The 21,452-nt window shown below is 41.9% G+C and overlaps 1 protein-coding gene across 1 annotated transcript; it reads right to left on the bottom strand.

Annotated features, from left to right (window-relative positions):
* Positions 1 to 11,670: 11,670 nt before the first annotated feature.
* LOC127079906 (uncharacterized) lies at positions 11,671 to 14,493 on the bottom strand. The gene has a single exon (XM_051020258.1). It carries the CDS (start codon positions 14,491 to 14,493, stop codon positions 11,671 to 11,673), a length of 2,823 nt encoding a protein of 940 aa, XP_050876215.1.
* Positions 14,494 to 21,452: the final 6,959 nt, after the last annotated feature.

Here is a 21,452-nt window from a genome sequence, read left to right as displayed (position 1 = left end):
TATATATATATATATATATATATATATATATATATATTTGGATCAACGTACACAAATTTATTGCATAAGAGTTTTTTTTAATGTAATGGAGGTTAAATGATCAATAAATGGGTTCAAAAAATTTCCACAAATAACTTTTTTCAGTTTGGGACATAATAAAGTAAAACATTATTAATTTATAGTAATATAATTTGCTTAATTTTTTTGTATACTATATTAAGGAAATAATCAAAAAATATAATACAAAAATATTTTAACAATTTATTGATATATTGATATATAATAAACATTCCATTGTTAATGTTATGAATAAACATTCCATTTATCATTGAGATTTTTGACATAAGAAATAAAAATATATTTATTTAGTAATGAATGAAATTTTCCAATCTGTTACTAATTTGAGGTATAAAAGCGCAAATATTAACCTTCATAATAAATGATTATTTAACCAAAATACATTAATCATGTAAAAGAAATACCAAAACCTCATTTGTTTTAAAATATAGTAATGAATACTACCAAATGTTGAAATTAATTGCAATTGATACAGTAAGGTTTAATGCAACAAAAGATATTGAAACAAAAGGTTCATAATTTTAGTTAAAATTGTGAGAAATAAGTCCAACAACAAAAATGATTTAACTTCGTACAATTCTTTGGTCCTTAAAAAACTGGGTTTATACAAAACCTGTCCGCAACCTTTTAGGAAGTGATGATTCAAAACATGTCCGCAACCTTAAAAAACTACAATAATAACTAATTTGATTTCAGGATATTGATTTCATTTTGGAATGATAAGATTGCAACAACAATAAAATAACGGTAATATTTTTTAGTAGTATAAATAGATAATTTATTTTATCACATTTTTCACTCACATCTAGTCTAAATTTGACCAATTTATTTTATTTAATTTTAATTTTTTTGTGTACACATTTCATTTGAAAATGAACCTCAATCAACATAACACATGCTCCAATTTTATGCAAAATGATGGAAGTCCTCTTTGTATCCCAAATCAACAAAACACCCCATATTTTAGAAATCCACCTCTTATTCCAAATCCACACCATAATTCAAGATTTCAAAATTCTCTTTTTATCCCAAATTCATAAAATAATTCACCCATTGGAAATTACTCATATCATACATCACCTTACCCAATGAAAAACTCTCTTTTAATGTATTTTGATATATTTGAATCAATTTTTTAATTATATTTTATATAATATATAGTGGGATTTAGTGGGGCCCATTTTCTTAGTCCACTTTAATTATTTACAATCATTTTCTTATACAACTAAATGTATAGAGAATTGATATTCTTATTGATTTATTACAAATCATGCATAACATTAATTATCTTACGGCTGAATTATTTTAATACTCCACTGACCTAGTCAATAGAAAGGAGGCAGTGGACATAATTATTCATTTCAACCCCCAACTATATTTTGGCAAATAAATAATTTAAATATGTTGAGTTATAATACTATATATGATGACGTGAGATTGGTAAAAAGTATAGTTGCATGCTTAACTTAATCATTTCAAACAAACAATGTAGATTTTCCATTACCAATCAAAAGACAATTCACTGTATATGATAATTATACCTTATTTTTTTTATAAATTCTTAATTCAGTTGAATGCAAGATTCAAACATTGCTCCAACATTTCTGAACTACCTGCAATTTTAACATATGTATTAGACTTTGAAAAAAATTGTAAAAAAATGTGTTTCTATGTGTTTTCTATAATTAGTTTTGAAGGATTTCATAATAAATTTTTATGTAATTGTTTTTTTAATTTCTAACATCATTAGGCATGCTGAAACCAAACATGACATGCAATAATATATTTATAATTTAGTCGTATACACATATTTCATAAGATGACAACGTATTTTGTTATCAATCTAAAATACTTATTAACATTTGAAGATATGATACTCATATAAATTTTGTAGTTGAAAGAACACACAAAACACAATGTTCAACATAACAACATAGGATTTTGAATAATTTCACACACATGAATTAAATACTCATTATCATCCTTTAAACCATACATGAAATATAAATGTCAATTGTAATCCCACAAAATAAACACTTCAAAAAAGTAAGAACACATCCTACAACCAAAACATATCATGTTCTTAACAACTTCATACTTAAACTCATTCTGGTGCTAAAAAGTTCATAAAATATATTTCAATATCAAATTTCCAAAAATTATAATTAAGAAGATGGTTCTATCTTTAATTTCTTGGATGGTTTGGTGCCTGATAATATCGTAGCGCCAGACGCTTCAAAATCAACTTCTTCACCCTTGTCAGCAATTACAACATCCTTAGCCGGAGTCATTAGAATGATTGATTCTGGATCATTTTCACCAGATGCAGATAATGTTTGCTTGCAATATAAAAAATTAATTGTCAGATATAAAATGAATTATAATAATACAATATTTATCATAGAAAATTATTATGTTAACAAATGAAGATACTTAATGCGGAAGTTTCCAAATTTTCTTTGTTAGGGACCAACTTTGCATATTCAGTTTTAGACTGATTCTGCACATTGAAACATCGAATATTTATTATACTTGTTAAATGTTTAAATAATACATGAATTAAGTGAATATTATACGTCTTCTACTATGTAGTCATTTTCAATCTCTTTAACAAAGGCTTCATCATCACAAAGCTTCCAAGCAGACGCTTGGGAAAACGTTGGCTGCACTTTAACTCTAAAAGTCATTTTCTTATTCAACAGCATTTCAAGCTCATCAGGATAAACCATTGGATCATCTTCTCCATTCTAATGGAAAAATAAAATATCAACCATGTTTGATTTTGCAGAACTGACTTAAGGACATACATTTTGCATTATGAACAAACCTTTCTACTGGCGAATACTGAGAACCACCAGACCAATTAGAAAGAGATTTTGCAGATTGAGTAGGCTTCTCCTTCTGTTCATTAGTAGGCAACCTATAGAAATAAGATTGTTTTTGAAATTAAAAATTATGTATAATAATCTGAATATAAATAAATAAATAAAATCCATACTTAGACATAAAATCTTGAATTTCAGGGATGTCTTCATTTATCAACAATTTGGAACCACTCCATGCATTTGACACTGTAAATTGTATAATTAATATAAAAATTATTGAACGTATAATGAAAAATACAAATCAGCTATGTATTTATAAAGTCTGATAGTGTAATACCTTGACCATCTTTTACCATTGCATGAGTGAGCAGAATTACAATAGCTCCATTGTTTTTAGGATCATTGTAGTAAGCCAAAAATTTTGATCCATAGATTTCCCATAAATTGCAATTTATGCAATTACCCCTATTTTGCAATATAAATAAACAATATTATATGATGGGATTCAGTGATGCAAAATATATAAATTTATCAAACACATAAGTTATGAAAACAATTATCATTACTTCAAATCTTTCAGCACAACAGAAACAACAACTTTCTTCCCCGGAGTGTTGGATTGGATATGGTTTATCTCACTAACAACACCAATAATATCTACATTAAAGTAAGGTTCATTATTGAATGTGTTTGCAAATATATAAGTTATATAAGTTATAATAGAATTTAAATTACCTTCCAGTCTATCGGTTTTGCATTTGCCTTGAAGTATCTCACCAAAATCTTTAAAGAAATATCCTTTAGGTGGAATATTTTGAAGTTCGATTGCCTTCATTGTGGTACCACCAAGAAACACAAATTTTTTTGAATGATCACATACCTTCCACTGAAAATCATTGTTATAGACACTGCCATTGTTTATAATGCAGGTCATATTCTCCTTAATGACCTCTTTCCATTTCAGTAAATGGTCATGACGAATAAGGACCTGAATCCGATCACCCTAACAAAATGAAAATAATCTTCTTTTTATATGTTATACAAAAAAGCATTTTGTTGTAATTACTAACTATCATACAAAATCTATACTTAAAAAAAGAAAAGCAATTTACCAAGGAATCCATAACAATCATCTCCAAATGTTCAATACCCTTATTATTCACAACACTCCAAACATCTATTATTCGAACAGCAAGACGCCAAGTTTCTTTTGAGTCATTGATGTCTTTCACAGAATCAACCTTTCTACTCATTTTCACTGAAAAAAATTCAAAAATTAATGTAACTGCAAATTTAGATGAATATAAAATTACAAACCTAATAACCTGAAAAAAAAAAGAGTATATAAATTTGATAGAGGTGTGTGGCAAAATGCTGAAAAGGATCCAACCTTTGATGTTACACATATATAACATCGTTTTGATTGTATAATTATATGTTATTAAATTATAACTTTAAATTAAAAATAACTATTTAATATAGTTGATTAATATTAATTGAGTAATTTAATATTATTGTTAATTTACCTACCAATTAATTATTATTATTGTTATTATTATTATTGATATTTACCCGCCATATATGATAAGAATATTTTTAAAATTTAAATAGTATATTTATTATTTGATTTGATTTGATTTAATTGAGATCCAAACTCTATAAATTAAAATCGGTTACTTATTATGAACAATAATATAGGGTCATTCCAATGTCAATCTATTATTAATTGAATTTTACATAGATGTAATTTTGCAATAACACGCTGGCATATTGAATCTTATACGCTGTTATCTTTGCACTAACATATTTTATCCTTTCAACAGAATAATTATAGTAAATACGTACATTCTGTATACCGAATTATAATAAAAATATATTAAAATCAAAAGCAATAAAACTGTTTAAAGTAAATAAAAATTGATCTCACCTGATCAGGAGGGCCTTCCAAGGTCTTGGTGAATGGGCCGGAGAATGAAATGAGAGGGGGGTGTACCTGCAAGGTGCTCCAACGCTTAAGTCAGAAAAGGTACAGAATGAGATTATCAGAGTGTGAGTTAGAATACCTGCCCCTTTGCCATAAAAGGGGTATTTATAGTGAGCCCCCAGCGCTGGGCCAAGGCTCCTAATGGGCTGGATTAGCTAGGCCCAAGGAGGAGCTGCCAGGGGACGCGTAAGAAGCGTTAAGACCTAGACCAAGGTCTGCTCCCTGGTCCAACTGCCCCTATCCCTACGGAGACAATATAGGGGAGTTGGGTGACGTGGTGAGTGAGATGCCGTTATGGCTCTGCCCGACACAACTTAGGTGCCCGCGGCGTGGGTTGACGATGAGTGGATGGAGATCATATGAGGAGGACCCGCTCGTTGTCCGACACGCATTCAAGGGGCCGGGGAGACATTCTCCGGGCGGACGGTCGTTCACCTGACGTGTCCTCGTGGTCGCTTGGATACGGTCGTTTGGACGTGGGCTTGGCGAGCATTGGGCCGTGTCGTGCTAAGTGTCGTGGCCCAGTCCAGAACAGGAGCCCCCCAAGTCGAGTCTCTGAGCCAGAGAGATGACTTATGTTTCAACTAAGGGTTCCCCGAGACGATGGGGAAGCTTGATCGTTAGACAGGTGAGGTCGTAACAGACCTATTCATGACAGACATTTCTCCGGGAATGTCGGGGATGGAGGTGATCGGTTGATCTGCACCTTCCTTGTAGTAAACGTGGGTATGGCGCGGGGAGGAGGCGTCTTGGTGAGTCGAGGAGACGGACAGGTGCTCGGGTCGTTTCAGCTTCTTGTCTTTGATAGACGTGTCTCACGATTAGTGGCGTCGCTTCGTTTCGCGCGCAAAGACGGCGTAGGCAAGCTAGGCAATGATGACCTAGCGTGTTGGTCCACGTGCCAAGCCCTATAAAAAGGGGTTGAGTAACTTCATTTCTACCTTTTTCTCGCTCATACGTTCACCGGAGATCTCCACCTTCTCTCTCGTTTGCTTGCTCAACCGTCTGGACCGCCGTCTCCGCCCGTCCTCCTATCTGAACCACCGTCTTCTGTTCGGACACCACCGTACCCTTTCAACTTAACTATGTCAGGTATGATTTTCCACTGTGACCCATTCTTTTTCCTTGTTGTTTTCTGTCAAACGCATGATAATGTTGTAGAAATGTGGTTAGGTTTGACTTGGGAACAGTGTAGTGGACTGTAGGTGTATATTAGATGGTAGAAAATAGGGTTGGGATCCTACTGTACCGGGCACAAACTTCATATGCTGGGCAATACTTGCATAGGCTGTATGAAGTTTATGCCCGGTCTCCATAGGATGCGTGCGCCACCGAGTTGAGCGCGGTTAGTGTCCGTCGCCGCTACGCCCTTTCACTTGACCTGCGGTGGAAGGGTGGATTTGATATGACGTCGAATTCACTCTTTCTGTCTGCGTTTCAGGTGCTACCGGGCGCTTACGACCGAGGAAGGAAGATTCTGGGTCCTCCACCGAAGACGCGACAATCGCTCGTCTCCCTGTCGGGGATGGGAGTGTCCGAGATGGTACCGAACACGCCTCCTCTTCCGGGCAGGTCGACTTCTCATGGGTTGCGGACGAGCCCTTGGAGGAGGAATCAGACTTCTGTGACGAGGCCATCACTGCTCACGCTATGGTCGAGGCCATAAGCCGGGAGGATCCACCAAACTGGTATTGCTGCGCCCCCAAGGAAGAAGACCGCATTTGTCATCATTTCCCGGGGAAGCAGTTCACCATGTATGAATTTGCTTTTCGTGAGGCGGGGATTAGACTGCCCTTCAGCTCCTTCCAGATGTCGGTCTTCAAGTGGCTCCGGCTGGCGCCGTCCCAACTACATCCTAATGCTCTCGCATTTATGCGGGCATTCGAGTTAGTTTGCCAGTTCCTCGGCATTGGTTGCACCCGGGCTCTCTTCTTCCACGTCTTCCATCTCCAGAGGTCCGGTTCCCGTGGTCGCCACAGTTGGGTTTCTTTCAAGCAGCCCGTGCGTCTGTTCAAGACGTACGAGGATTCTGTTCGCCATTTCAAAAGCCGGTGGTACGTGGTGATGCCGATTACCCGGGCTGCCCTTCACTCTCTCTACTACTATCAACGGGAACCCAACGGGGAGGAGACGCTGATGTCGAAGATACCGCTGAGGTGGCAGCGTGATCATTTCGATCTCTCCACAGCGCATTACCGGGTCAAGTACGCGATGCTCGGCGAGGAGGATAGGCTCGCGTACAAGAAGCTGGTCGATTACGTGCAGAGCTTCAGCTTGGCGTTCTGGGCGAATCGACAGGGCGTGCCCTACCTGGATGAGGCCGGGGAGCTAATCACCGAGACGCGTTATATCAATACGAAGGCTCTGCTCGAGTGTGATACCGAGGAGGAAGCTCTGGCGTTATTGAGTAGGCAGACTTTGTTTAGCCTTTTATTTCTGTTTATGACTTCGGTCGCTAATGTTTGTGTGTAATTTATTTGCAGGTGCCATGCCCAATGCTCGTGATCGGGTGCTGAAGCTAGCGAATCAGGTCGGCGCTCCTGACCGGGTGCCCAAGAAGAAGAAGAAAACTGCGGCCCGTGTCTCGGAGACTGCTGGCGATGCCGGGGTCGGTCCCTCGCAGGCGGCGAGCGTGATTCCTTCCTCTCCTCCTCGGCTTAACCCGATCAACATTCCTGATAGCAGCCCGTCGCCAGCGGCTTCTCCCCTCCATAAACGGAAGCGTCCGGCTGGGGCCCTTACCAGGTCGTCTCCAGGAAGTCCGAACGGACCGGGGAGCTATCTTCTACCTCCCTGCTATGTGGAACGGTCGTTCTTCAAGGCCGAGGAGTCGATTGTTGTGCCCGCGCCTGAGGCCAAGGCTATTCTGGACCAGGATGCTGCTGCTCGGAGAAAAGATCTGGCCAGGGATATTGCTGCTGTCATCCGGGTGATGGAGACGGCCATGGTTTTGACCGACACTTCGGTCTCCACTGCCTCGCTGGAGGGTGCCCTTTTGCAGGTCCGGGCGGAGAAGGAAAAATTATCTAAAGATCTGTCGGACTACAAAGAAGAGCATCAGCTACAGGAAGGGCTGAGCCGGAAGCTGGAGGAGGTGGAGAAGGAGAGGGACCAGTTGAAGGCTGCGACGGCGAGCTTGGAAGAGCAGGTGGCCGACCATCAGAAGCTGACCGAGGACAACGCTGGCCTACGGGCTCAGGTTGCGTTTCTCGAGGGAAAGGTCCGTCCCCTGGCAGATGAGACCGAGGAGGAACGCGCCCTTGGTTCGCGCGGTGAGTTGCTAGGGCATATTCGGACTCTCAACCAAGATCTCGTGGCCTGCTTCAAAGAGGGTTTCGACAATGCTGTCGAGCAGCTCGGGCTTTTGAACCCTGAGTTGGTGACAGCAGGGTCGGCCTATAACTACTGCGTCCGGGATGGTGAGATTGTCTGCCCGTTTGAAGTGGAGGAGGAGCTGGGGGGAGAAGAAGAAGAAGAAGAAGATGATGAAGAGGTGCTCCGAGCGGAGTCTTAGTTTATCTGTTTTTCTTTGATTCTAGTTATCATGGCCTGCGTGCCTTATGTATTTTGGCCTTCGGGCGTTGTAATATGGCCTTCGGGCGTACTTGGCTTCGGCTACTGTTACCGTTTTTAATGTATGAATATTTTCGTTATCATTCATTGTGCTCGTTTGTGTCTGATACTTGTTTGTATGAATTCGTACTCTGCTCGACTTTGTTCATCTCCTCGGTTTAGGGAACCGACGAAGTGTCGGGCTTTGTGCCCGTGGGTATCGAAGCCCGGGTCCGTTGTTCGAACCCTGGTCCCGAGGCTTGGGTCCTCCCATCGCGAGCTGGGTGCCCTGCCAGTCTTGGTACTTCGACGTTGAGCCTTGGTCAAGATCCCAACCGTCGGGGAGGGTTGTGTTTGTTATGTGACCCCGGATCGTTCCCGGGTCTCGTGGTTCCTCCCTGGGGTTTTGGGGACGAAGAGCGTGGTCGTACCTGCCACGTCTCCCCGTGGTGTATTTAGCTGTAATATTGTCTAAGTTTTTCTGCGTTCCATGGTCGAGCGAGTTCTTCTCCTTGTAGGTTTTCTAGGTAATAGGCCCCGTTGCTCGTTTTGTCGCGGACGCGGTAAGGGCCTTCCCAGTTGGCCGCCAGTTTGCCCTCTCTCGGGTTTTTCTGGTTTCTTCTGAGGACCAGGGTGCCGACCTGGAACTCTCTTTTTATGACTTTCGCGTCATGGCGTAGTGCTATCTTTTGTTTGAGGGTTGTTTCCCGAGAGCTGCTTCGGAACGTATCTCCTCGACTAGGTCGAGCTCGGCTCTAAGGGTTTCATCGTTCATTTCCTCGTCTAGGGGCTCCTCTGTCCTCCTCGTTGGCGTCCGTATCTCCACCGGGATGACTGCCTCGGTGCCGTAAGTTAGTCGGAACGGGGTTTCCCCGGTGGTAGAATGTGGTGTCGTGCGGTAGGCCCATAGGACGCTATGTAGCTCCTCGACCCATGCCCTCTTTGCCTCGCCGAGTCTGCGTTTGAGGCCACGTAAGATTACCCTGTTGGCCGCCTCTGCCTGCCCGTTCGTCTGCGGATGCTCGACAGACGTGAAATGCTGTGTGGTGCCCAGGCTGGCGATGAAGTCCTGGAATCCTCCGTCCGTGAACTGTGTCCCGTTGTCTGTGACAAGTGCCTGGGGTATACCGAACCGAGCGAGGATGTTGCGTTTGAAGAACCGGAGAATGTTCTGCGCGGTTATTTTAGCCAGTGCCTCCGCCTCGATCCATTTGGTGAAGTAATCCACCCCGACGATGAGGTATTTATTCTGATATGATCCGGTGACGAAGGGTCCGAGGATGTCCATGCCCCACCACGCGAAGGGCCATGGGGAAGACAGTGATTTGAGGTCGTTCGGGGGTGCGAGGTGCATGTCGGCATGTCGTTGGCATTTGTCACATCTTTTGACGTGCTCTTTCGAATCGTTTTGCATGGTCGGCCAGTAGTAGCCTGCTCGAAGGGCTTTTCGTGCGAGCGATCGTCCGCCGAGGTGTTGAGCGTTAATTCCCCGGTGTATCTCTCCAAGTATGTCGGGGACTATCTCTTCCTCGACGCATTTGAGTAGTGGGATGGAGAATCCTCTCCGGTAGAGTTTGCCTTCGAGGAGTACGTACGAGCATGCGCGTCGTTTGACAGTGGTCGCCTCTTTCGGGTCAGCCGGGAGTTCGTCTCGTGTGAGGTAATTGTAGATGGGTGTCATCCAACAGTGGGCATCTCCAATAGCGTTGACCTCGAGTGGAGGCGGTAGTTTGTCGATGCTGGGCCGCGGGAGAATTTCTTGGATTACTGATTTATTCCCACCTTTTTTCCTCGTGCTGGCTAGTTTCGAGAGAACGTCTGCCCGTGTGTTGTGCTCGCGGGGTATGTGTTGAACTTCCCATTTTTCAAATCTATCAAGTTCTTCTTTGACGAGGGACAAGTACCCGAGGAGGTTGTCGTTCTTGGTTTGGTATTCTCCTCGCACTTGTGAGGCCACGAGCTGGGAGTCGGTGGATATTTTTACCTCTTTTGCTCCCAGGTCCTCGGCTAACCTCAGGCCTGCGAGGAAGGCTTCGTATTCGGCTTGGTTGTTTGATGTTGGGAACGCTAGCGCTAACGATACCTCTATCAGGATCCCTTCTTCATTTTCGAGGATGATCCCGGCCCCGCTGCCTGATGTGCTAGAGGCGCCATCGACGAAGATCGTCCATTTGTGGGCGCTTTCTGCTGGAGTCGGGCAGTGGGTCATCTCCGCGACGAAGTCGGCCAGCGCCTGAGCTTTCAAGGCTTTCCTACTTTCGTATTGTATGTCGAATTCGGAGAGTTCTAGTGACCACTTGAGCATCCTCCCGGCCATATCCGGGCGCCCGAGCAGCTGTTTGATTGGCTGGTCGGTCCTCACCTTTATCGTGTGTGCGAGGAAATAATATCGTAGTCTCCTCGCTGCGTTGATGAGGGCCAGGGCGACCTTTTCGATTTGCTGATATCGGAGCTCGGGACCTTGGAGTGCTTTACTCGTAAAATAGATGGGCTTTTGTCCTTCGTCGGTTTCTCTTATTAGAACGGCGCTGACGGCCTCGGTCGCCACGGATAGGTATAAGTATAGGGTTTCCTTTTCTGATGGCCGTGACAAGACCGGGGGTTGGGACAGAACCTTCTTTAGATGGAGTAGCGCTTGCTCGCATTCATCGGTCCAGTCGAAGGTAGCCTCTTTGCGAAGGAGTCTGAAGAATGGCAATGCGTGCTGGGCGGACTTGGCGATGAAACGGGAGAGTGAGGCGAGCACTCCATTGAGCGACTGGATCGATTTTTTGGTTTTCGGGGTCGGAAACTCCGAGAATGCCCGGCATTTGTCGGGGTTGGCCTCGATCCCTCTTTCGGTGAGATAGAAACCGAGGAACTTGCCTGCCCGGACTCCGAACGTGCATTTCTCGGGGTTGAACCTCATTTTACACTGTCTCGCCTGCTCGAACACCTTCGTAAGGTGTCGAGCATGGGTTATCTCCTCGTGTGATTTGACGATCATGTCGTCCATGTATACTTCGAGCATGTCTCCTATTTCGTCCTTGAAGACTTTGTTCATCATGCGTTGGTATGTAGCGCCAGCGTTCTTGAGCCCGAACGGCATCACGTTGTAATAGTAGTTGCCCGTTGGGGTCATGAACGCTGTGTGTTTCTTGTCTGCGGGCGACATAGGGATCTGGTTGTATCCACTATATGCGTCCATGAAGGACAAGAGTTTAAAACCTGCAGAGTTGTCAACGAGCGAGTCTATATTAGGGAGGGGAAAGCATCTTTCGGGCAAGCCCTATTAAGATCAGTATAATCAACACACATACGCCATTTTCCATTATTTTTCTTAACGAGGACTACATTAGAGAGCCAGGTTGTGTACTGGGCTTCAGAAATAAAATTTGCCTCTAAGAGGTCTTTTACAGCTCGCCCGGCAGCCTCTGCCTTTTCGGGCGATTGCTTGCGTCTACGCTGTGCTATGGGCTTGGCTGCCCGGTCTACAGCTAGCTTATGACACGCGATCTCGGGGTCCAGCCCGGGCATTTCTGCGGCATTCCACGCGAAGAGGTCGGAGTTCTCTTTGAGGCATGCTACTAGCTCTTCTCTTGTTTCCTCGGGTAGTCCCTTACCTATCTTCACCGTCCTTTTCGGATCGTCCCCAAGAGGAATGAGTTCGAACTCCCCGTCGGGGATTGGTCGGACCGGGTGTTTGAGAGAGCGTTCCTTGGGGAACCTCCCCTCTTCGGTCTCGTCCAGCCCGATGCGACAGTCGAGGTCGATGGCGTTGACTCCTCGGGCAAGATCCTCGGTCTTGAGTTTTTTGTTGTTGCAGTTGCTCTTCGTGCTGACTACGGCCTGTCCTTTTACTGCGGCGTCGTAGCATCGTCGGGCTGCTTCGATGTCACCATGGATAGTGACCACACGTCCCAATTTGGTGTAGTATTTCATCTTCAGGTGGACGGTGGATGGGACCGCAGTGAGTTCGGCCAGTGTCGGGCGTCCAAAGATGCAATTGTAGAGAGACGGACAGTCTACGACCAGGAATTGGATTTTGACTTCCCTGGCCGTTTCTTGTTCGCCGAAGGTGACGAGGAGCTCAACATATCCCCACGGTCTGGTTGTTGCTCCGTTGAATCCTTGGAGATCTGATCCGACGTAGGGGGCTAAGTTGGTCTTGTCTAGCTTCAGAGTCTTGAAGAGGTGGACGTACATGATATCCACTGAGCTGCCTTCGTCGACCAGGATGCGTCGTACGTCGAATCGGGCCATCTTTGCTCTTATCAATAGTGGGATGGCCGAGTTCGGGGATCCGCCCGGGAGTTCCTCCAGGAAGAAGGATATTGGGTTGGATTTTCCCCGGTATTTTGTCAATGTCGCTTTCTGCTCGGGGGCAGTCAGTAGGAGTTCGTCGAACTTACGTTTGACGGAGAGGGCCGCGGATTCCCCGTTAGTTCCTCCTCCTGATATCACCAGTGTGGTAGGGAAGTCTTCCCAGGGGCTGAGTGCAGTGATCTTGCCCTCGGGCAATGGTTCGGGGAGGAAGAAATCTTCCGGTCGTGACACGCAGAGGGCCACTTGATAGGGAGAGTTGTCGGGGGGTGTGTTTTCCCGGGGTCTCTTCTTCTCTGGCTCGTCGTGTCTGGGAGCTTCGTTCTTCCTCGTGTACTGCTTCAGATGCCCTTCCTGGATTAAAATTTCAATCGCATCTTTCAGGTGGACGCAGTCTTCGGTCACGTGCCCGTGACTTCTGTGGAACCGGCAGTACTTTGATTTGTCGGTGTGGGGCTTTGGTGCAGACGGTTTTGGGAACCTGACCCTGCCCTGCTTAAATTCAGAGTTGATACATTCTGCGAGGATACGCTCTCGAGGAGCTGTCAGTAAGGTGTACTCGCTATATCTGCCCGCGGGGCCTCTTCCTTCCCGGAGCTCGCGAGGTCTTTCTTCTCTTCGTTTGTCTCCGTTGCGACGGGAAATGCTCGTGTCCTCGCGTTTTGAGTGCTCGGTCTCCCCAGCGTTACGTCCGCTGCGGGCATTGTGTGCCACCTGCTTTTCCTCGTATCTGATGTAGGCCTGGGCTTTATGCAGGAGCTCGTTTAAGGTGCGGGGAGGTTCGATCCCTACGGCTCTGCTAAGTTCACTGCCGGGTAAGAGACCTCTCTCGAGGAGATACTTCTTCATGTGCTCGGTGGTATCTACCTCGACAGCTTCCTGGTTGAATCGCTCGATGTATGAGCGCAGTGTTTCATTCTTCTTCTGCACTATGGCTTCAAGGGTCGCCTCAGTCTTGGGGTGACGACGGGAAGCTGTAAAGTGCCGGGTGAACATGGACCTCATGACTCTCCATGACGTAATGGACTCAGGGGCCAAGCTTTTGTACCAGGCCATGGCCCCTTTCCTGAGGGTCGTTGAGAACAGTCGGCATTTTAGGTGCCCGGTTATATCATTGCGGTAGTCGAGCATCGCGTTGACGTTGTCGACGTGATCGTCGGGATCTGTAGTCCCGTCGTACACAGCTAGGTTTGGCGGTTTCTCCATGCCTTTGGGGAGCGGGGCTTCCATTATTGCCCGAGATAGGGGGCAATGCAAATCTTCCTCGTCGCTCCTTAAGGGAGACAGTTCGTTGTTGTCGGGGCTGTGCCCGCGCCTTGGTGATGTTCTCGCTCGACCACCGTCACGATGGGCGCGTGCCCTGCTGGCGTGGGGTTCGGGAGAGCGACGTCCTCGCTTCTTCGTGGGCTCCGAACGTTGTTGTATCCTACTCACCGGCTGGGGCCGGGCCTCTTGTCGTTCGGCTTCGAGGGCCATGATTCGTTCGTGCTGCTGGTGGAGCATAGAACCGGCCTGATTGAGGGCATTCACCATGGCAATCATTACGGCGTCTCCTTCAACGGGAACGGGAATGGGATGAAATGTCTCTGCCCCTAAATTGTGGGCGTGAGAGGCATCTCCGTTGTTTTGGGGCTCTGGAGACGGGGTGGATGGATGACCGTCCCGAACGTCCGCTTCATGGGATGGCGGGCCGTCGTCCATATTGTAGTTGACGAGGGGACGGCTGTGATCGCTATGTTGTTCTCCGGCCATGTTGGAAGGACAGAAACAAATGAGCTTTTGATCCTCGTTTGATGAAGATGGGGATAGCTAGTTCCCACAGACGGCGCCACTGATCTCACCTGATCAGGAGGGCCTTCCAAGGTCTTGGTGAATGGGCCGGAGAATGAAATGAGAGGGGGGTGTACCTGCAAGGTGCTCCAACGCTTAAGTCAGAAAAGGTACAGAATGAGATTATCAGAGTGTGAGTTAGAATACCTGCCCCTTTGCCATAAAAGGGGTATTTATAGTGAGCCCCCAGCGCTGGGCCAAGGCTCCTAATGGGCTGGATTAGCTAGGCCCAAGGAGGAGCTGCCAGGGGACGCGTAAGAAGCGTTAAGACCTAGACCAAGGTCTGCTCCCTGGTCCAACTGCCCCTATCCCTACGGAGACAATATAGGGGAGTTGGGTGACGTGGTGAGTGAGATGCCGTTATGGCTCTGCCCGACACAACTTAGGTGCCCGCGGCGTGGGTTGACGATGAGTGGATGGAGATCATATGAGGAGGACCCGCTCGTTGTCCGACACGCATTCAAGGGGCCGGGGAGACATTCTCCGGGCGGACGGTCGTTCACCTGACGTGTCCTCGTGGTCGCTTGGATACGGTCGTTTGGACGTGGGCTTGGCGAGCATTGGGCCGTGTCGTGCTAAGTGTCGTGGCCCAGTCCAGAACAAAAATATAGTCTAATTTCTTCATGATCATAAATATTTAAAGAAAAATTCATTGAAATAAAAAATCAATAATAAATCAAAAGTTGAAATAAATGCTAATGACACAACATATATTTAAAATTTTATTTGATATATTTTTATATAATAAATAAATTAGTAATAAGTAAATGAATAATCAAATAGAATAGAATTTTAAGATGTTATTCTATATTTTTATTTACTGTAAACAGTTTTATTGCTTTTGATTTTAATACATTTTTATTATAATTCGGTATACAGAATGTACGTATTTACTATAATTATTCTGTTGAAAGGATGAAATATGTTAGTGCAAAGATAACAGCGGTATAAGATTCAATATGTCAGCGTGTTATTGCAAAATTATATCTATGTAAAATTCAATTAATAATAGATTGACATTGGAATGACCCTATATTATTGTTCATAATAAGTAACCGATTTTAATTTATAGAGTTTGGATCTCAATTAAATCAAATCAAATCAAATAATAAATATACTATTTAAATTTTAAAAATATTCTTATCATATATGACGGGTAAATATCAATAATAATAATAACAATAATAATAATTAATTGGTAGGTAAATTAACAATAATATTAAATTACTCAATTAATATTAATCAACTATATTAAATAGTTATTTTTAATTTTAAAGTTATAATTTAATAACATATAATTATACAATTAAATATTCATTTTGTCATTTAAAGAAAATCAAGTAACGATAATATTTGGCAAAAAAACTACAATAATAATTAATTTGATTTCAGAATATTGATTTCATTTTGGAATTATAAGATTGCAACAACAATAAAATAACGGTAATATTTTTTAGTAGTATAAATAGAGTTTAGTACGAAATTACTTATAGGAACATGAAAGTAGCTGTATTATGGATTGTAATTAGGGTAATTAAGTAATTATGGTGGTAATTAACTTTTATATATTAAAAGTAGATGAGAGAAAGATTATTGGTTGTGTATTTTGCGTTACAACATAAATCTTATGGGTTTAATGGAGATGCACTGACAGTGTAAAATAGTTTTACACTGTTATTCAATAAGAATAGTTTTACACTGTTATTCAATAAGAATATATTATTTCGCCATGTCATATTAGTATTTTAAAATTTTCGGTCTGACTAGGCATGATGCATAGTTGTCATTGGTTGACAGTATAAAATAAATTTACACATTGCATCATTTTTTTTAAATCTTATTTATATAACATACATTTAGGTTAGAAGCACATAAATATCACTAATTATTAATAACAATCACATTTAATTATAGAGTTAAGGTATATAAAGTTTATTGGGAAAATGAACATCCATATTAAATATCATTTACAACACATATTCATTGAAGATATCACTCTAAAAATTTACTAGAAAAAAAATCATAGTGAAGAAAAAAGAGTATAAAATATATTTATCTCTTCCCATCATGCATATATTTATATGGAGAAGATATTCTTTGCCGTTGCCTGAAAAATATAGTTGGCGGGTGACTTTGTAAACTATTTCTTTTATCTCTTTTATCATAATATTTTTCAAAATAGACACGCAGGTAATATTATTTCCGTTAAATCGCCACAATAAATTGTGTAAGAAGAAAATCACGTGTCTTTTGTACGATTTGAATCAAAAACCTCATGCAAAACATTTGTGACTTATCTAACGCATATAAACAAGTTATTTATTTTTATTTACCATTATGAATATCATAAAAGTAATCTTCTCATCTAAAACAAGAATTATATATTTTATAATAAATTTATAAATAATAATATACCATAATTGTATAAGCAACAAAACATATTGTTGTCTCCAATTGAACTAAAATATTGTACTTTTGGATCAAGTACTCTTCACTATTTTTTTTAGATCATAATTCAATTTTAGTCTCTTAAAAAATTTCCTTCAAATTTTGGTCATTCTCATTAATTTCCCTTAACGGAAGCTGACATGACACGCCACATGGAAGTTTTTTGGTGACTAGACATACACATGACAATGCTAGTGTGGCAAAATGCGTTGACATAACATTTTGACCATTTTATATTCAACCATATTTTTTCTTTGTTGAATTATAATTCTTTGTGTCGAAGCAGGTTGCTCGACAGAAGCAAGGAAATGTCGAATCACCTAGTGTGTTGAGTTGTATTAGTATGTCGAAGTGTTGAAGCATGTTGCTTCACACAGAATTTTGACTTAGGCCTATTTTAGTAGTGTTAGCTATTTTGGGCTTTTATAGTTTGGGGTTTTAGCATGAGGTCCAAGTTAACCTAAATCCATAAATAGAGAGAGTAACTCTTATTCTTATAATAAAATGATTAGATTATTCATAATATTGTAATTCATAGTATTTTGCAGTTGCAAAGTTTGTGGGCAAAGAGAAACTCTATAGAATTTTTATTCTTCTTATCTTTCATTGTTCTTTACTTTCTTTCTTTCTCCATTGTTCTTCTCTTTTCATTGTTATTGTCTGGGTGATAACAATCTTGTTCATCAAGATTGATTGAAACTCTCCATGGGTTGTGGTGGATTTCCAACATCTGGTATCAGGAGCTCCGGTTGAAACGATTCCTGGGAAGAAAATCACCATGGCAACGAATTATCCAAACGGGCATTTTCCAGCAAATCTTCTGATTCTCAAGAACAACAACTATGAGAATTGGTGCAAGCAGATAAAGGTTGTGTTCTGTTATCAAGATCTTTAGGATCTTGTGAAGGAAGGAGTAGTAACGCTTGTAGAAGACACGATAAATCAAGAAAAGGCTGCACATAAAGAATTGAAGAAGAAAGATTATAAAGCTCTTTTTATAATCCATCAATGTGTTGATGCAAATAACTTTGAAAAGGTTAGTGATGCAGAGTCAGCGAAAGAAGCATGGGAAATTCTGGAGAAATCGTTTGGAGGCTCGGAGAAGGTGAAAGAGGTGAGGTTACAAACTCACAAAAGGACGTATGAATTGCTTCAGATGGAAGACAATGAAAGCATAACTGATTTCTTCACCAAGGTTACGAAACTGGTGAATCAAATGAAGGTATGTGGATAAGTGTTGACATCAAGATCTGTTGTTGGAAAGATCTTGAGGTCGTTGGCTCCAAAGTTTGACCACGTGGTAGTAGCCATAGAGGAGTCAAAAGATTTGTCAAAACTGACAGAGGAAGAGATTTAAGGGACGCTTGAATCTCACGAACAAAGAATGGCTGAAAGAGTTGCAGGAAAGTCGAAGAGTGATATGACTTTGCAGGCGCAATCAGCAAAAGAAAGGAAAGGCAAAGGAAGCTGGAATGGCAACAAAGGAAAATGAGGTTACAACAATTTGATTGGTCGAAATCAGCAAGAAAGAAACTAGTTGAACCAGAGAAAACTCTGGAACCAAGGCAACCAAAGAGGTGGTGTTGCAGGTAGAGGAAGAGGTGGTGGTCAAAAGCCAGACAAAAGTCACATTTAGTGTTACAATTGTCAGAAGTATGGTCACTATTCTAGTGATTGTCCAGAAAAGCAGAAGAATCAAGAAACTTATGCAAAGCTGGCGAAACATGAAGAAGAAGAGACGTTGATGATGGTTACAACAAGAGATGAAGAGAGATTCAAGGACCGGTTGTACTTGGACTCAGGATGCTCATCACACATGTCTGGAAGGAAAGATTGGTTTGTCAGCATAAAGCCCTCAATGAAGAACATGGTGAAATTTGCAAATGACAACACTTTAGCATATGAAGGTATTGGTGATGTTCTGATTATGAGGAAAGATGGCAAGATGTCAGTAATTTCAAATGTGTTGTACATACCAGGCATGAAGATCAATTTGCTCAGGTGTAGATCAAAGACAAGATGATGAGAGTTCTCGACTCAAATGGAAGGTTGATCTTGAAGGCTCTAATGTCTCAAAATAGAACCTTTAAGATTGGGCTTAATGTGATAGAGCATAAGTGCCTTGCAACAACAGCCAACAGAGATGAATGGATATGACATTATATACTTGGCTATCTCTATTTCAAAGACATCATAGATCTGAAGAGAAGAAATATGGTTTCAGGATTACCAGAAATCGACATTCCAAACAAAGTGTGTGAAGAATGTGTGCAGGCGAAGCAACATAAGAATAACTTCAATAAGGATGCAGGAAGCAGGTCAAAGGAAATTCTTGAAGTCATATACTTTGATGTATGTGGTCCTCTCTAGGTGGATTCGATTGGAGGTAACAAATACTCTATTACATTCATAGATGATTTCAGTCGAAAATTATGGTCTTACTTGATCAATAAGAAAAGTGAAGTGATCGAGGTATTTGCCAAGTTTAAATCTATGGTCGAAAGTTAGAGTGGTCGAAAGATCAAGATTTTGAGAACTGATAGTGGTGGAGAATATGTGTCGAAAGACTTCGACGTATTATGTATGAAAGAAAGGATTGTGCATGAGGTGGTGCCACCCTACACTCCACAGTAGAATGGAGTCACAGAAAGGAAGAATATAACCATCATGAATATGGTTAGAAGTATGTTTAAAGGCAAGCATCTACCCAAAGAATTATGGGGATAAATTGTGTCGACTGCGACATATATCCTGAATAGATGTTCGACGAAGAAGGTATAAGAAATCATGCCAGAAGAATGTTGATCTGGTGTTAAGCCTAGCTTGAGTCATCTTAGGGTGTTTGGATCTATAACACATATGCATGTGCCAGATCAGTTGAGAAGAAAACTTGATGACAAGTCAAGACAGATGATCCTGATAGGATATCATTCGATTAGAGGATACAAGTTGTTCGACCCAGTGAATAAGCAAGTAGCGATCAGCAGGGACATGGTCATATATGAGCTTAAGGAGTGGGACTGGACTTAGAATGTTAAGAAGGATTGAGTGAGAATCTTTTGTGATGAACCAGCTAGTGAAGTCGAAAGAGAAGTTTGGCAGGAAGAAGTCAGAGGTGAAGCAAGCCTAAGCAGACCTCAGAGATTAAGACACATGCCTACAAGGTTGCAAGAATGTGTGATTACATTAGTTGATGTGGTTGATGAAGAAGGTGAGCTGGTACATTATGTTTTCTATGTAGATGTCGAACCAGTCAATGCAGCTGAGCCATTGAAAGATTTAAAGTGGATGAAAGTAATGGACGAAAAGTTGAAGTAAATTGAAGTCAACAACACTTGTTCACTTGTCGAATTGCCCTAAGACAAGAAGGAAATCTATGTAAAATGGGTATACAAGGTGAAGTTGAATCCCATAGGAGAAGTGACTCGACACAAGGCGAGGCTTATGGCGAAAGGATTTCTTCAGAAAGAATGAATCGACTTCGATGAAGTTTTTGCACCTGTTGCTAGGATCAAAACAATCAGGTTGGTTGTTGGTCTAGTAAACATGAAAAATTGGTAAATATGCTAGATGGATGTGAAATGTGCATTCTTGAATGGCCCCTAGAAGTTTATGTTGCACAACCAGCTGGGTTTGTGAAACAAGGCGAAGAAAGAAAGGTGTACAGGATGCATAAAGCCCTGCACGGACTTAAACAAGCTCCAAGAGCTTGGAACAAGAAGATAGATGGATTTCTAAGGGAGAAGGAATTTGGGAAATGCAAATCTGAACATGGAGTATATGTAAGAAGAAGTAAGAGTGAATTACTTATACTACGTCTCTATGTCGATGACCTATTGATAACAAGTAGCTGCAAGAAGGAGAGCAAAGACTTCAAAGATGATCTCAATAAGGAATTCGAAATGTAAGATCTGGGTGACATTTCATACTTCCTTGGCATTGAATTCTACAAGAGTGGTAGAGGTTTGTGAAGGAGAAGGCGATCCAAAATGTAGCGGAATTTAAAAAAAAACTCCTTTAGTGATCCTTACGAATGGGCATGATCAGTGATAGAATTGTTACCTCTTGTGGCGATTGAAACCTTTGATGCAGATCTACGGAGCGATCACGAATGTTGAATGATGACAATGCCTCTACTCAGTCCACACGAAAGGATTCCTTCAATCTCAATGCTAGTTGCTACGAATGAATGCTTTGAGTGAGTGAGTCAGTGAGAGAGAGAGAGAGAGAGAGAGGGAGAGAAATGAAATTGCAACTACCCAAATGCTTCTACACAAGGGTTCTATTTATAGAACCAATTGTGTGGGTTGCAAGCTAAAAAGCCCACTTAAGTGTATGTGGCCTATATCTTATAATATGCCAAAATCACTTAAGCGCGTGGTACCTTACCATATTTCGTATTCTACTTAAGTACAATGTACCTTACGATGTTC

The sequence above is a fragment of the Lathyrus oleraceus genome, chromosome 5, assembly GCF_024323335.1.
Source record: "Lathyrus oleraceus cultivar Zhongwan6 chromosome 5, CAAS_Psat_ZW6_1.0, whole genome shotgun sequence".
Lineage (NCBI taxonomy): Eukaryota > Viridiplantae > Streptophyta > Magnoliopsida > Fabales > Fabaceae > Lathyrus > Lathyrus oleraceus.
This window is presented reverse-complemented; position numbering and strand designations above follow the sequence as displayed.

Bases quoted from the DNA above. Each gene is read 5' to 3' on its own strand.
- LOC127079906 (XM_051020258.1), bottom strand. From the start codon at position 14,493: ATGGCCGGAGAACAACATAGCGATCACAGCCGTCCCCTCGTCAACTAC.